At 36.4% G+C, this 14060-nt stretch overlaps 2 protein-coding genes across 2 annotated transcripts; one reads left to right on the top strand and one right to left on the bottom strand.

Moving 5' to 3' along the window:
• The first annotated feature begins 1306 nt into the window (after positions 1 to 1306).
• LOC145605654 (protein SIEVE ELEMENT OCCLUSION B-like) lies at positions 1307 to 5271 on the top strand. Its single transcript, XM_081661727.1, has 7 exons — positions 1307 to 1657; positions 1759 to 1851; positions 2072 to 2520; positions 2593 to 2702; positions 2828 to 2973; positions 3079 to 3552; positions 4386 to 5271. The coding sequence occupies exons 1-7, from the start codon at positions 1349 to 1351 to the stop codon at positions 5076 to 5078; spliced, it is 2274 nt and encodes a 757-aa protein (XP_081517853.1). The 5' UTR covers positions 1307 to 1348; the 3' UTR covers positions 5079 to 5271.
• Positions 5272 to 6212: 941 nt separating this feature from the next.
• On the bottom strand, positions 6213 to 11039 carry LOC145605252 (glycerol-3-phosphate dehydrogenase [NAD(+)]-like). The gene is made up of 11 exons (XM_081661295.1): positions 10861 to 11039; positions 10681 to 10757; positions 9503 to 9575; positions 7985 to 8202; positions 7758 to 7865; positions 7550 to 7613; positions 7435 to 7472; positions 7081 to 7201; positions 6924 to 6978; positions 6771 to 6819; positions 6213 to 6549 (listed from the first exon to the last, which is right to left on the bottom strand). Exons 1-11 carry the CDS (start codon positions 10976 to 10978, stop codon positions 6373 to 6375), a joined length of 1098 nt encoding a protein of 365 aa, XP_081517421.1. The 5' UTR covers positions 10979 to 11039; the 3' UTR covers positions 6213 to 6372.
• Positions 11040 to 14060: the final 3021 nt, after the last annotated feature.

Raw genomic sequence — 14060 nt, 5'->3', positions numbered from 1 at the left:
TCTGAAACCAAACCAATACTAAGTATCCATTATATTATTTCTCCTCTATACCTAGTACAATGTAAACTTTATATATGATACTAAGCTCCATTCATTCCATAAAAGTTTCAAGTATGCAGTTGATAGCATGACGATGATGGGGGTTATCCTAATGCAATTATCTCTTAATTTTGGGTATTTTGTTGCTGAAAATTGTTTAACCAATGAGGTGACATTACCTTTGATTTTTTTTCTTTTTTTTTAATTTTCAAATTACTTTATATAAATACCTAATATGTAATTGTTTTGTTATTCAGTTTTAAAATTAGAGCCATGGACAAAAGCTAATTGGAAAATTGGAGCATAGAAGATTGATATCAGCCATATCAGATTATTAGGTGCTTTTGTCCTTTCTTCACTTTCACCCACATACTTATGTGTTATATTTACAGTTTAAGTAGAAGGCTATAATATTAATATATATGATAATATTTCAAGCACAAATACATATGCTCTTATGTGATTGGCCACACCGCCATTATAGAGATTACTTAGTCAGTGTGATAGGAGTTACTTGGTTAGTCTTAAAGGTGTATTACTTTGTCGGTATTATAGGGTTACTCGATCAGTGTTACAAGGGTTACTTGAGTAGTATTACAGGGGTTACTTGGTTTGTGTTATACAAAGTATGTGTTACTTTGTTCTTTTATAAGTGGACACACGGTGTGCCTAACCACACACAAAACGGGTTGTGATTTAGCCACTTTTATTTACGTTACTCATGCTTGTTACATCAATCTAATTAAGTCATTTGACATATGTTACAAAAGCAAGAATTCATTTCCCTTTCCAAAACAGGGGAAAAAGCAAGGGTATGGAATCTTTTGTTCTTTGCTCTACTGTGGTTTTACCTACCAAACTGAAGAATATTGAGATTGAAGTTAATTAGAGAATCGAGCAAACCAAATCAACTAAGCAATTGCTCTGACACTCTGCCTTTCACAACACTGTTTGCATTTAACTAATTGTCCTTGAACCGATTTCGATCTCTAAACTTCGAACACAAACACGAGAATAAACACCATCAATTAAGGGAAATTATTGTGTTGATTAACAACCGCAAGTCCAGAATCCCACAGTGAAAAAGTAAAAGGTGATTGAGAGACAAAATCTAAGTATTTCATTAAACAAACGAAGAATATTTTTACAAACTAAACTTCAATGGAAGCAAGGAATTGAAGTTGATTCACTTTGCTTTATTCCTGCAATGCTATAAAAGAGCAGTAAACATCAAACGGAACACACAAGCCATTCTAAGTTTTGACATTCGTAAACCAAACAAAAGTGTATAACAACTTTTATAGCCACCATGGCAAACACCCCGAATCCAATGACCCCCAAAGTATCAGCTCAGTTACAGCCTCAATTACAGCCTCAGCTACCAAAACTATCATGGGATGCTGAAAAAAACATGTTACCTTCTGATATAATCAGGCCACTGCTTTTGAGGGGTAACGAACGAGGAGGCATCTTCTTGACCTCTGATGATAATGCCCTCTCCAATCAGATTGAGCAGCTACACCAACCTGATGCTCGAAATGTTAATGTCAGACCTCTTTTCCATCTAGTTGAGGAAATCATCCGTCATGCTACTCAAAATACTGAAAGGCCTTCAATGGTAAAGCGAATTAATAACTGATTTTTTGTATATTTGTATTAGTATTTTCTTCATACCAGGCCTTGAATGTTTACTGAGAGAGGTGTTCTGATTTGTTACAGGGTCAGAGGGATGCTCAAGGAAGCAGACTTACCCTTGACGGTCTTCAAGAAGTTCCTGATTTGCCACTCATTGTCGAAAGGATATCCTCTGAGGTATTTGTTGTACATTTTTAATGAACTATAAGATCCAAGTATTCAGTGGTTGCAGCTTAATCTAAACACACTAACAGGTTCCCTGTTTTCACCTTTATTAGCATATAATTAAATGCAGTTTTAGTTAATTACATGCACAAGAATGTGTCCTGTTTTCTGAAAATTACTTGCTAAATTTGGTTTTAGTTTACTGTAAGTAATACCTGTAAAACTGATGCAGATGACATGTAAGTTACTGAGTGGATACGATGCACACAATACCACCCTTTCGGTGTTGAATATGCTGCCACACTTTTCTTGGGAAGCCAAGGTGGTGCTCACATTAGCAGCATTTGCTATGACTTTTGGAGACTTCTGGCTTCTTGCCCAAATTTATTCTACAAATGCCCTGGCAAAATCGATGGCACTTATGAAGCAATTGCCTATGGTCGTGGAGCATGCAGGCGCCTACAGGAACCAGTTTGAAGCCACTAATAATCTAATAAAGGCCATGCTTGATACAACCAGGTGCATTGTTGAGTTTGGAGAGTTACCCACTATGTATATCACAGATGAAGATCCTGAAGTCAAGGCTGCAATGAGGCATTTCCCGATAGCTGTTTATTGGATAATCAGAAGTGCTGTGGCTGCTGCGACCCAGATTACAACCTTGTCTAGCAAGGGAGTGGGGTAAGCTTTGACTATACAATAATGCGATGCCTGATACAATGCAAGGTTTTCTAACAGATTTTCTTTTGTCAGAAATATGTCAGCCACAGCTGAATCATGGGAGCTCTGCAACTGGGCTCACAAACTTAAAACTATCAATGATCATCTCAGGAGCACCTTAGACAACTTGTACAGGCTTATAGGTCAGATAGCATGTGCCTCGCCATTTCTCAATTCATCAAACTTCTTACTTCTAATTTTGCATGATACCTGTACAATAATGCCTAATAAATCATCTAGCTCTAATGGACATTGCTTTCTCATATAGAGGAGAAGAAACAGATTGACGCGTATAATATGATCAAGAAAATCATATACCACACAATTCATGTTGACAACATGAAAGTCTTGAAGACCTTGATCTATGCTGATGATGATATATCTCCACTATATGATGGTCCTGCAAAGAGAAGGGTTTGTGCTCGAAACTTCAGCCCATATTAATGTATCTAATATCATTCCTTCCAAAATAATATTTATCTTGCAGGAAACTGTACTTATATTTTTGCTTATCTGCAGGTCCACCTTGAGATCTTGAGGAGGAAAAATGTGCTATTACTCATATCAGGCCTGGATATCACTCATGAAGAGCTCTTCATTCTTGAGCAAAGCTACAATGAATCGAAGGTTCACGAATATGAGATTGTCTGGATGCCAGTCATTGACCGTTCTTTCCAATGGACAGATGCCATGGAAATAAAGCTTGAGACTCTAAAAGCCTCAATGCCCTGGTATTCTGTTCATCATCCTTCAATAATCGGAAATGCAGTCATCAAGTTCCTTAAAGATGATTGGCACTATCATGGTAAGCCTATGCTTGTGGTGCTGGATCCTCAGGGAAAAGTTTTGAGCCCAAACGCAATCCACATGATGTGGATATGGCAAAGCCAAGCTTTCCCATTCACAAGCATAAGGGAGGAGGCTCTTTGGGAACAGGAAACATGGAGGCTTGAACTTCTTGTTGACGGCATTGATCAAAAAATACTAGACTGGGTAAGTTTCCTTTACAATTTTGTCTAAGCAAGTTCCCAGCTACTTGCAAACATACAGGTTGTCTGCTTTTTAGAAAGAAATTAACCAGGCAAATTTTGAGTAGCTTACTACAATTTGGTTATGAACTAATAAAAACAAGGAAAGAACAGTCATAAGTTCAGAATAATTAAAACCATTACAATCCTATATACACATCAAGAGCTTCAAAGCCCCACAAAGTCCATTTGCCCACCTTAAGTGAATTACTGAAATATTCATATGCCCATGCATGCAGTTTCTTGGTAGTTTGTAAAGAGAGTATTGCATTACCACAATTCCAAAAGCCATGAAAATTTTAGACGTGATTACTAGTTGTAGAAAATTTAAAATAGGCAGAAACACCAGACTCTCAATCATAACAGCTCAATGATCCGAAGGCAATTAGATCATAGATAAAACTGGTGGAGTTGATTAGTGCAGTAAATAGCTTACTTGTTTAGCAGGAGGGGGAAACTCTAAAAGAAGTGCTTTCGCAACTTGAATATCAAAGACAATCTGCAACAGAGAATCAATAGAATTTAAGCTAATAGATCAGGTTAATGAGTCTACAATGACCAAATAAAGGGGGAAAAAACCCTCAAAATTATGGCAAGATTGCATAACTATTAAAACTCACCAAATTATGCTAACATCCGTAGTAGGTTCTTGTTCTTCTTGTCATGGCTTCAACTATTATATGTTAATTTTAGTACCTTTAGTCCTGTCAAAAGTCGAAACAATAATGTTAGTAAAGTACTATTGGTGAACAATTTCTACACTAACTTCAAGGGAACCTCTAACTTTCCAACAAACAGATCAGAGAAGAGAAGTACATTTTCTTGTATGGAGGAGATGACTTACAATGGATCAGAAATTTTACAAACGAGGCACGTACTGTCTCGCGAGCTCTGCGAGTTCCACTTGAAATGGTCTATGTAGGCAGGAGCCATAACAAGGAACTGGTGCGTAAGGTTTGTGCAGCTATAACAATGGAACAACTGAGCCACTGCTGGCAAGACCCGACCTTTGTTTGGTATTTTTGGACAAGAATTGAGAGCATGATCTTCTCGAAGATTCAACTAGGGAGAGTCCATGACCATGCAGATATCATACTGCAAGAGATACAAAGGCTCCACAGCCATGACAAATCTCATGGTGGCTGGGCAGTCCTAGCCAAAGGCTCGACAATTGTGGTCCACGGTCAGGGTAAACTTGCTTTGACTGCTCTTCAAGAAATGGAGATATGGAAGGAACGTGCTATAAGAGAAGGATTCGAAGTTGGGTTTGGAAGTCATTACAAAGAACTTCATATGAAGGAATATCCATGCCATAGGATTGAGTTCCCCTCTAGTGTGAGAATTCCAAAAAGTATGCTATGCCCTGAGTGCCGCCGCCACATGCATAGGTTCAATTCATTCATCTGCTGCCATGAAGATTACGATCCTGAAGCTGAGATTCCACCTGCAGTGGCGGCTGCTGCAACTGCTGTTGCTCAATATGAGGGCTAAGTCACAATGATTCTGTGATTTTCATTTTGTCTTGTTTTTTTTTTTTTTTTTCCTTCTGTCATAAAAGCATTATACAAGAATAAAGACCAAAGAGGTGAGGTGAATCAAGTGATACTTTTGCTACCAATATTTTGATCCATTATCGTTGTAAGTGGGTTCAATGTTGTAATTCACTTTCATGTATTAATGTACTCTCTCCACATACAAAGTATCAAGTTATTATTCAATGTTGATGCTAAACTAGCCTCTATGTTAATTAGTTTAGAGAGATTAAAACTCTTTAAGATATCCACTGATTGATCTCAGGTTTGGGCTTCCTTTTGTTCCTACTAAAACATTGACACGTAAGTGAATCTTAATCATTCGAAAAGGTTGAGAAGCACAAGGAATGCCATGAAAACCGTGGATGGAGCTCATATACTATGTCGAAGATAGGATAACATATGAATAGAGTTGACAACTGGTTTAGGTTACACCCATCTTTACATGGAACTGCTGATTCTAAACTTACAGACTCAGTTGCTGGAAGAAACGTCAGCACAGTTTGTCGGTTTATATTCCCAGCTAGGTAACTTGGTTCAAGTTCAATCTAGCAGCAGCAGATGCGGGGCAAATAATCATAGCAAGTTAAGGTCAAGAGAATTGGTCATCATACGACCTTGTCTGGCTCAGCAAGAGGTTGTTAGGCCTCATCCACCTCAGCAAGAAGTTTTTTGATAGTTTGTTATGATAGTCCAATTCTGTTAGAAAGTTGATAGGATGTAATAAGCTCAGCTCCTTTCAACTTCTGCATTTTTATATACTGTATATGTTACTATGTAAATTTATGAGAAATGAGGATTAATTTTTCCCCAAATTTTGGGTTTTAAGAGCTTCCCTCCCTATCAAAATATCAATAAAATTCTCAATTCCTCTTCATACATTAAAAGTTTTTCTGCATAATTCATTTGATGAAATTTACTGTTTCATCAAATTCAAATTCAATACATTTCTATAGGAAAACCATTAAATTTTCATGTGTATCATGTATCTTTTCATGGTATTTATGCTCCAAGTTATATAAACTTCACAGATAGGTTGCAGATACAGATTACAGATTGCACTACAAACTTCTTCTGCTGACTCTCACTATAACAATTACAGAAAATATAACTTGGTTTCAGTCAAAACAGCAGAGCTGAACCCAATGTTTAGGTTCAACCCCAACGATGTCAATATTTTGTGAAACTTGGAGTCTAAATCAATTTGGAATGTTGAAAAAAAAAAAGGATAAAAATTTGGTTAGGGTATTGTATCAGCTCACAGATTTCTGTTGGAGAGAACTTGGATGTACTTCTGATTTATAGTGCACTATGGCAGACGGCGGTATAGATCCGATACAAATCTCGTGTATTGTTCTGAAAAGGGGAAATGAATCAAACCATCTGTTGCTTTCTAAGACCTCGTATACCTCTTTGGCTGTCGAGACACCCTTCAAGAAATTAAAGACAGAGGCTGCTATTAGTGGAATAAACATCATCTACTGTATCAGAAAATTATATTGCTAGTCAAATGACTTGAGCATCCGAGATATTGATCAACTTCTCTGTAGAATCAGAAGCTTTAATTATGCAGTTTAACATTGTCTTTTAAGTTGTATATATTTCATTTTCCATATGCATCCAATGGATACAAAGATTTTTAACAGCCTACCTGTAATTTCTGCCCCTGCAACATCTCAGCTTCCAGCTCCTTAAAGGGTCTAGCACAATAAAAAAATAATATTAAGTTAGCATTTGCCTGAAACAGTCAATCACCGCAAAATACATTTTAGGGAAGCATAAAAAAGCTCTACAAAATCTATACCTCTTTCCTCCATGAACTGCAAAAGCCTCCGCAACTTTTCTGTTCCTTCCGCCAACTGTCAAAGGAAAACCATTGAGTAGATTAAGTTGAAAAGAATGTACTGAACAAAAAAAAAGAAAAACAATCAAACAAACAAGAATGTGAGCTGAGATTTTACAACAAGTTGCGATAAGATCAGCCACTCCACAACTCTCGAAGAAAGTGTCCTCTCTAACAGATGGGAACAGTCGCTTGGAGAATGCCCTCATTTCATTCAAGCCAATTCTCATGATTGCTGCCTGAAATAAACCATTCTGATTACTTTTGCAGCCACATGTGACCTACCAGCAACAAGTCTAGCTATATAGACCGTTCAGATTACTCTTGCAGGAGTTGCAGCCACATGTGACCTATACCAGCAACAAATCTAGCTAAATAGATTTTTACAGCATTTTGAATATATATTGGACATTTAATTACTTTTGAAATACATTTTGAGCCATATGATATTTACACACAAAAATTTGCTTACTTTTGAATTACTCCCCATATCCAAGCCATCAACAAATCCTGTAAGTAGAGCACATTATCCATTGAATGCATTAACTCGTATCAATAATCTTCGATGGGAAAGAACAAGTGCTAACCTGCAGCTATGGCCACTACATTTTTTAGTGTACCACATAATTCCACTCCTTCCACATCTTGAATCTGTTTTTCAAGAAACAATTATAATGGTGTCGTGAGATTGTGAGGAGACATAGCGCAGATGAAATAAATCATGAAATGTTCTATCCACACAACAGTATCTATGATTTTCGGAAGAGATTCCAAAAGAATAAAGAACCAACTCACAGCTGTGACAGAAAAATAGGGTGTGGCAAACAGTCGAGCCCACCTCTCTGCAACCTCTTTATTTTCACTATATCCTAATGTTGCTTCACTAAACTTCTCCTCAGCTATCTACAAAAGAAGAATCAGTTATTTTGAGCACCCAAGAAAGAGATCGATAGGCCATACCTCTTTTTGAAAGATAGTATAATAGGAAGTCAAAATAAATAAACAAATAATTGTTTAATTACCTCATCAGCAATATTTGCCCCCATTAAAACACAACAATTGACTCCAAGTTGCTTAGAGATTACAGAGGATATCATGCGTGGGCCGTCAACTTTGACCTCCATGCCTTTGATCAATGAAATAGCCTCAACATCACCCCTTAGTTTTCCAGCAAGTCTCTTACAAACACCATCGACAAACTGATGGGGTGTCACGAATACCAGCATGTTAGCATCTCTGACTGCACACAGTTCACCCAGCCAATATTTAAGCAATAAAATGAATTAAAAAGAAAACATACCATTGAACTATGATGATCACAGAACATACAAGTTAATCTTGAGTAGAGCTTCTAAAGAGAACAATATTAACCCACTTTACCAAGTCAAAATTCTCATTTAATGTATCAAACATTGTGACAATTGGATATTGAGTACTTAAAAAATGTCATTTTAATTTTTCATAGTTTCATTTGTATGTATCAAGTATCAAGGTTGAAGCAGTGGATAGAAACTCTGTATTTGCAGATGTCTACATAGTTTGATGCTTCTTAATGAGCATATTAGCCTTTATTGTCAAATCTCTTGGTACCAAAATACACCTAAATAGTAAAATTGTAATCACTTATAAGAAGCAGTATGAATATTTAAGGAACTCTAAACAATATGTAGAGGAGGAAATTGAACATAACTATTCTGATTCCTCAATAGCATGGTAGCTAACTAGGATAGTTGTATAATTATCTTAAGTAGCAAACCAACAAGTAACTTTTTCCAATTTCCCTCCTGAAATCAATTGTTACATAGTCCCAACCACTCAAATCGAAGAATTTGACATGATTCACATATATATCTTTTAATAGTTGTTTTAACCCCATTCTCTCCCTGATATCACTTACTACAGTAAGGATACATTCAAGAAAAATCAATCACAAACCACTAAAGCTTCAAGAAATAAGACACATCTTTCTGAGCTATCCTCAAATAGGACTCCTCTACTGGATTATTAACATTTATGAATTTATTTTTGTGATGACCACAAACAATCTAATTATCTTATAATAAAAACTTAACTCACCCAATCCATGTAGACCCACTAATATGCTCTTTTTCTCTCATATTCTCCCTTCAGATTTCATGTAATGTGGGTCCTCTCACCACTAATTATCTTTAATCAATCAGTTTTTAGTTATTTTTATTACCCCCATTATCGACCAAAAAACTTACCACATCCTTAAGGGGTGTTTAGTTCACGAATTTTAGGTATTAAGTATGGGTTTCCACATGTGTTTTGTTGACACTAATAAGAATTTTAAACCCATCAAACCAAAATTTTAGATATCAAATAACAGGGAAAAAAAGATATCATTTAAAAACCAAACCAAATGCAAAGTATTAATATCAAATAATAAACTGTTTCCACCATGATTTCATGGCTGATTCCAACTTCATACCTCTCTACAAACAAAACCCTTGCTCCATAAATTGCAACAAGTGAAGTATATGTGATCCCTAACTTCAAGCAAAGAAAATATATAATACCTGTGGTATCGAGGTCCGGGTCCGCAATCACATTTCTACCAAGCTCTATGCCAGGCAGGTACTTCACATTTATCTATGAAAATACCCAAAAATAAACAGACCAATGACAAATGATCCATCTCATCAATTCAGTAGGATGTCAAATTTACTTGATCAAAACAAACAAAAGCCATAATCAAGGAATACTACTAATTCAAATGATAATGTGAATACATCATATTCCATTCACTATCAATACTCCCATCTCCAAATAAAAGTCTCATATGCTTTTAACAGAAATTTTTATGATGGTAAATTAAAAGATATAAGACAATAGAATTTGGTTAGTTTATGATGATTGTATAAATAAAAAGCAAGATATTGGGGTTTTGTTTATTTAATATTGATATAAAATAAGATAGTGGAATTTGGTCAATTAAAAGCGAATAAAAAATAAATAAAAATGTAATGGAACATTTATTGAAGGAAAAGATCTTTAGACTTTAGGTGAAATGATGAGGTAAAGCAACTACAAACAATTGTTATTTTCATTTATAATAGGGTTTCACTATATACATGAACCCAAGAGATAAGCATAAGCATTAGGCCTTATTGTATTCGACTTATATTGAGTATATTGACTAATTCAAACAAAATAGATAATATTAGTTCGAATAAGTTCAAACAAATTAAGTTATGACACACTCAAAGAGTATAATAAACTTTAAGACAAAATAAGGTCATAATAAGTACATACGAAATGTAAGATAAGTTTAGACAAATAAGTCCAATAGAATAGACCCTTTAACTCATTTCCAAACACAATAGTCCTTCTTCCAATTTGGAATCTTGATGCTATTCATAAGTTGAGAAAATCTTCTAAATTACTATCAATACATGAAAAAACAACATAGCCAAGTTGGGTCTTAATTGATTCGTCCCACTAATATTCAAATGTTATGTTCTTTACTAATATCCAACTATAGATATATATGATCAAATGTCAAAGTTACACAATCAAAATGTGAAGAACATTTAGGATTATCAATTTAGAATTCATGATACTATCTCTAAGTGATTTTTGCTACTCTTACTTTAATTTTACATATCATTTTCATAATAATTCAGGATCATCATCTCATAAATATTACGTCATCTATGGAATCAAACATAAATACAACACAAATATTTCACCTTACATTGGTTTGATTGATAACATTCGACAATTTCTCTCCATTGGGCAATGTTTCATCAAATACCCACATCCTAACTTCATCTGATGGACATCAAAAACATCATAAATCAATATAAATTCCCAAAATTTTAATCAAATGTATACAAAAATTGGAGGTAAAAACAATAAAATGTTTTGATATTACCATGGAAGATGCTGTAATTAAGGGTATTGGATGCAATTAGCTTGGCAGCAACACTTCCCCAGTTGCCGCTGCCAATAACAGCGACTTTGTATTTTTCTGGAAATTCTTCAGCTTTCATGGAGATGATTATTACAGAAAATGAGGAGAGATTTGGTTTTGTGATAGATTGTGCATGTTTTTTTTTTTTTTGTAGAAACTACTTTCTTATGGTATCTTTGGAGTTCCAATGAATTGATTTTGTATTAAAAATTTAAAGGAAAATTTGACATTTACTACCACTAAAAACACCACTTGTCAGATTTACTACCTGTTAAAAAAAAAAAAAATTATATAACTACCACCTAAAATCCCTAACTGTAGAAATAACTACCAGTTGACGGATTCTGTTAATATGCCGTTAGTGGGGCCCAGCTTATTAACTACCCTCTACTCTCTTCCTCTTACTGATGCCTTCTCTCTCTTCTCTTCCCATTCATTGTTCTCAACCTCCATTGTTGACTTGTTTTGAAATTTTTTTTACCTCCCCTTTGACCACGACTCTCTTTCTCTCTCTTACACAAGCTCCTCATTCTCTCTCTCTCTAACTTATCCTCAGATCTGCTAGGTGTGTGCGTGTAAGTTTCTGAGTGGAAGGGAAGGTCCAAGTAAGAGCATCGTGTTCTCCATTGCTGAAGTGGAAGGTTGGAGATTCTTTTGACAGCAATTGACAGGTAAGTACCCTTTTTCGTACTTGTAGTGGTCCAACAAAGCATCAATGGTGGTTTAATTGCAATTTTATGTGTTCAATTTGGGCAATTTAGGGAAAAAAAGTTGATAGTAAACCCTAGAATTGCGCGCTTTGATTAATTTAAGCCCTTAATTATGAATTAATTAAGTGTGTGTGTGTGCACTGTTATGTGTTACGCTGTGTTGTTTATAATTGTGTATTGGTGGAATCTGATGCTGGAATTTTAAATTGATTTGTTGCATGTTTGTGTGGCTGTAATTGTAGACTAATGGATGGTGATGAGGAGTGTGTTGACATTAAAATTAGATTGTTTGGAGGGTTTGTGGAAAAGCAAAGAAGTGGGAGGCAGTATTTGGTGTATGAAGCTGGGTTTGTGTATTGGAAGTATGGTGTCCCTGTGTCATTTGTGAGGAGTGTTAGTTATTTAAGGTATCTCTGTAGTGAAGGTTTTATACAGTTTGGGTGGGAGGTACCTCAGATTTACAGCTTGTGGTATAGGGAGAAAGGCAAGACTTGGGTTAATGGGAAGAGAAGGATTGAAAATGATGATGATGTTAGGGGATTCTTAGAGTCCAAACACAGTGATGGGCATTTGGAGCTGTTTCAAACAGTTGGGGTGGAAGAGTGGGACAGGTTTCACCCTCCTACTGTCATTTTAGATAACCCATCCACATCCAACCCAAGTGGATCTCAAGCAACCCATTCTAATCCAAATAACCCAAAACCAAATGGCAATGGATCTAAACCTTCTAGTTCAAACCCATCCCACAAAAATCCAACTCACACCCAACAATGTTCAACTACAAAAGGCCCATCTGAAACCAAAAAAACCCCAGATTTGAGCATTGTACCTGTCAGCAGGAGGAGCCCAAGATTGAACAAACTTTCTGGAAGTGAACCAAAAACTCTTTGTTTGCCTCAACCTAAACCTAAAGCTAAACTGAAACCTAGGAAGCCAACTGAGGTTGTGGTGAGGAGAAGTCCTAGGTTTACAGAAAAGAGTTCAAAGGGGCAAGGTGTGAGTGGTGTGAGTGATAAGGGGAATGGTGAACTGGTGAAGAGGAAGCTGTTTAAGGGTGATGAAAGTGGATCTGAAACAGGATCCTCATCTGAGTCAGATGATAGTGCTCTTGATATAGATTGGAAGGCTGGTGAAGAGGATTTAGGTGGAAGTGAAGAGGAAGAAGAGCAGTGGCATATACAGACAACAAAGGGTTTAGTTAAAGAGGTTGAAAGGAGTTTGCAGGTTGTGGTTGATGGTGGTTTTAGGCAAGACAATGGGGACCACTCAGGGAAGAAGCTGCAGCAACTAGGGCAAGACATAGGTTGCAAGGATCTTGAGCTGCAAGTAGAGGACAGTGACTCAGAAGAGCTGAGAAGTCTGAATGGTTCAGATGAAGAAGAAGATACTACTCCCTGGTTCAGAGAAGACACAGATTTCAAGAAGCCAGTGGTCTTAGTTGACAAGCTGAAGTTCAGTAATGTTGGGCTGTTAAGGAAAGCATTAAGGACTCATGCTATAGAGAACAGATATGAGTTCTACTACCTGCACAATGGAGGAAAAAGGATAACTACTTTCTGCAAAAGGAGGTGTAACTGTGAATGGAATTCAAAGAGGAGTAACTTGCCAGCTTGCACATGCAGTGATGAAGTGAGAAGGTGTGAGTTTAAGGTGGCTGCTAGGAAGATGTATGACAGTTGTGCTTGGCAAATCAAAGAGCTGAGACTTAATCACAGGTGTATGAGGACAAAGATGAACACATGTGTGACAGCTGAATTCTTGGCTGAAAAATATGTTGAGGGGTGGAGGGTTAATCCAAATTGGAAAATGAAGAGTTTTAGAGCTAGGGTGTTGACTGATTTGGGAATAGAAGTTGGGTATGGCAAAGCATGGTTAGCAAGAGCTAGGGCTAAGTTGATGATATATGGGTCTGCTTCAGAGCAGTATGCTAGGGTATGGGACTATGGCAAAGCATTGATAAAGTACAATCCTGAGAGTAAGGTGTACATAGTTGTTGAGGGAGTTGATAGACCAGAGCCACCTCTCTTTCTGAGGATGTACTGCTGCTTGTCAGCTTTGAGGTCTGGTTTTAACAAAGGGTGTAGACCTTTGATTGGTCTAGATGGATGTCATCTGAAGGGCTCATATCCAGGTCAAATACTGGTAGCTGTGGGGAAGGATGGAAATAATCAGATCTATCCATTTGCATGGGCCACAGTTGAGGTTGAAAATAAGGAAACTTGGGGATGGTTTTTGGAGTGTCTCAAGCATGATCTTGGTGATGCTACCGAGGGTTTGGGTCTGACTTTCATGTCAGATAGACAGAAGGTACTTCTTTGCACTTGTATTTTTGGTATTTTTTTTTCTTTTTTTTTTATTTATTTAATTTTTTTTTTTTTTAAATATAGCACTTTGAACATTGAATTGTATGGGTTTGTTAGGGACTGCTGGAAGCTTTTGAACAGGTGGTAC

The sequence above is a fragment of the Chenopodium album genome, chromosome 22 (genome assembly GCF_948465745.1).
Source record: "Chenopodium album chromosome 22, dcCheAlbu1.1, whole genome shotgun sequence".
NCBI classification, from domain to species: Eukaryota; Viridiplantae; Streptophyta; class Magnoliopsida; order Caryophyllales; family Amaranthaceae; genus Chenopodium; species Chenopodium album.
This window is presented reverse-complemented; position numbering and strand designations above follow the sequence as displayed.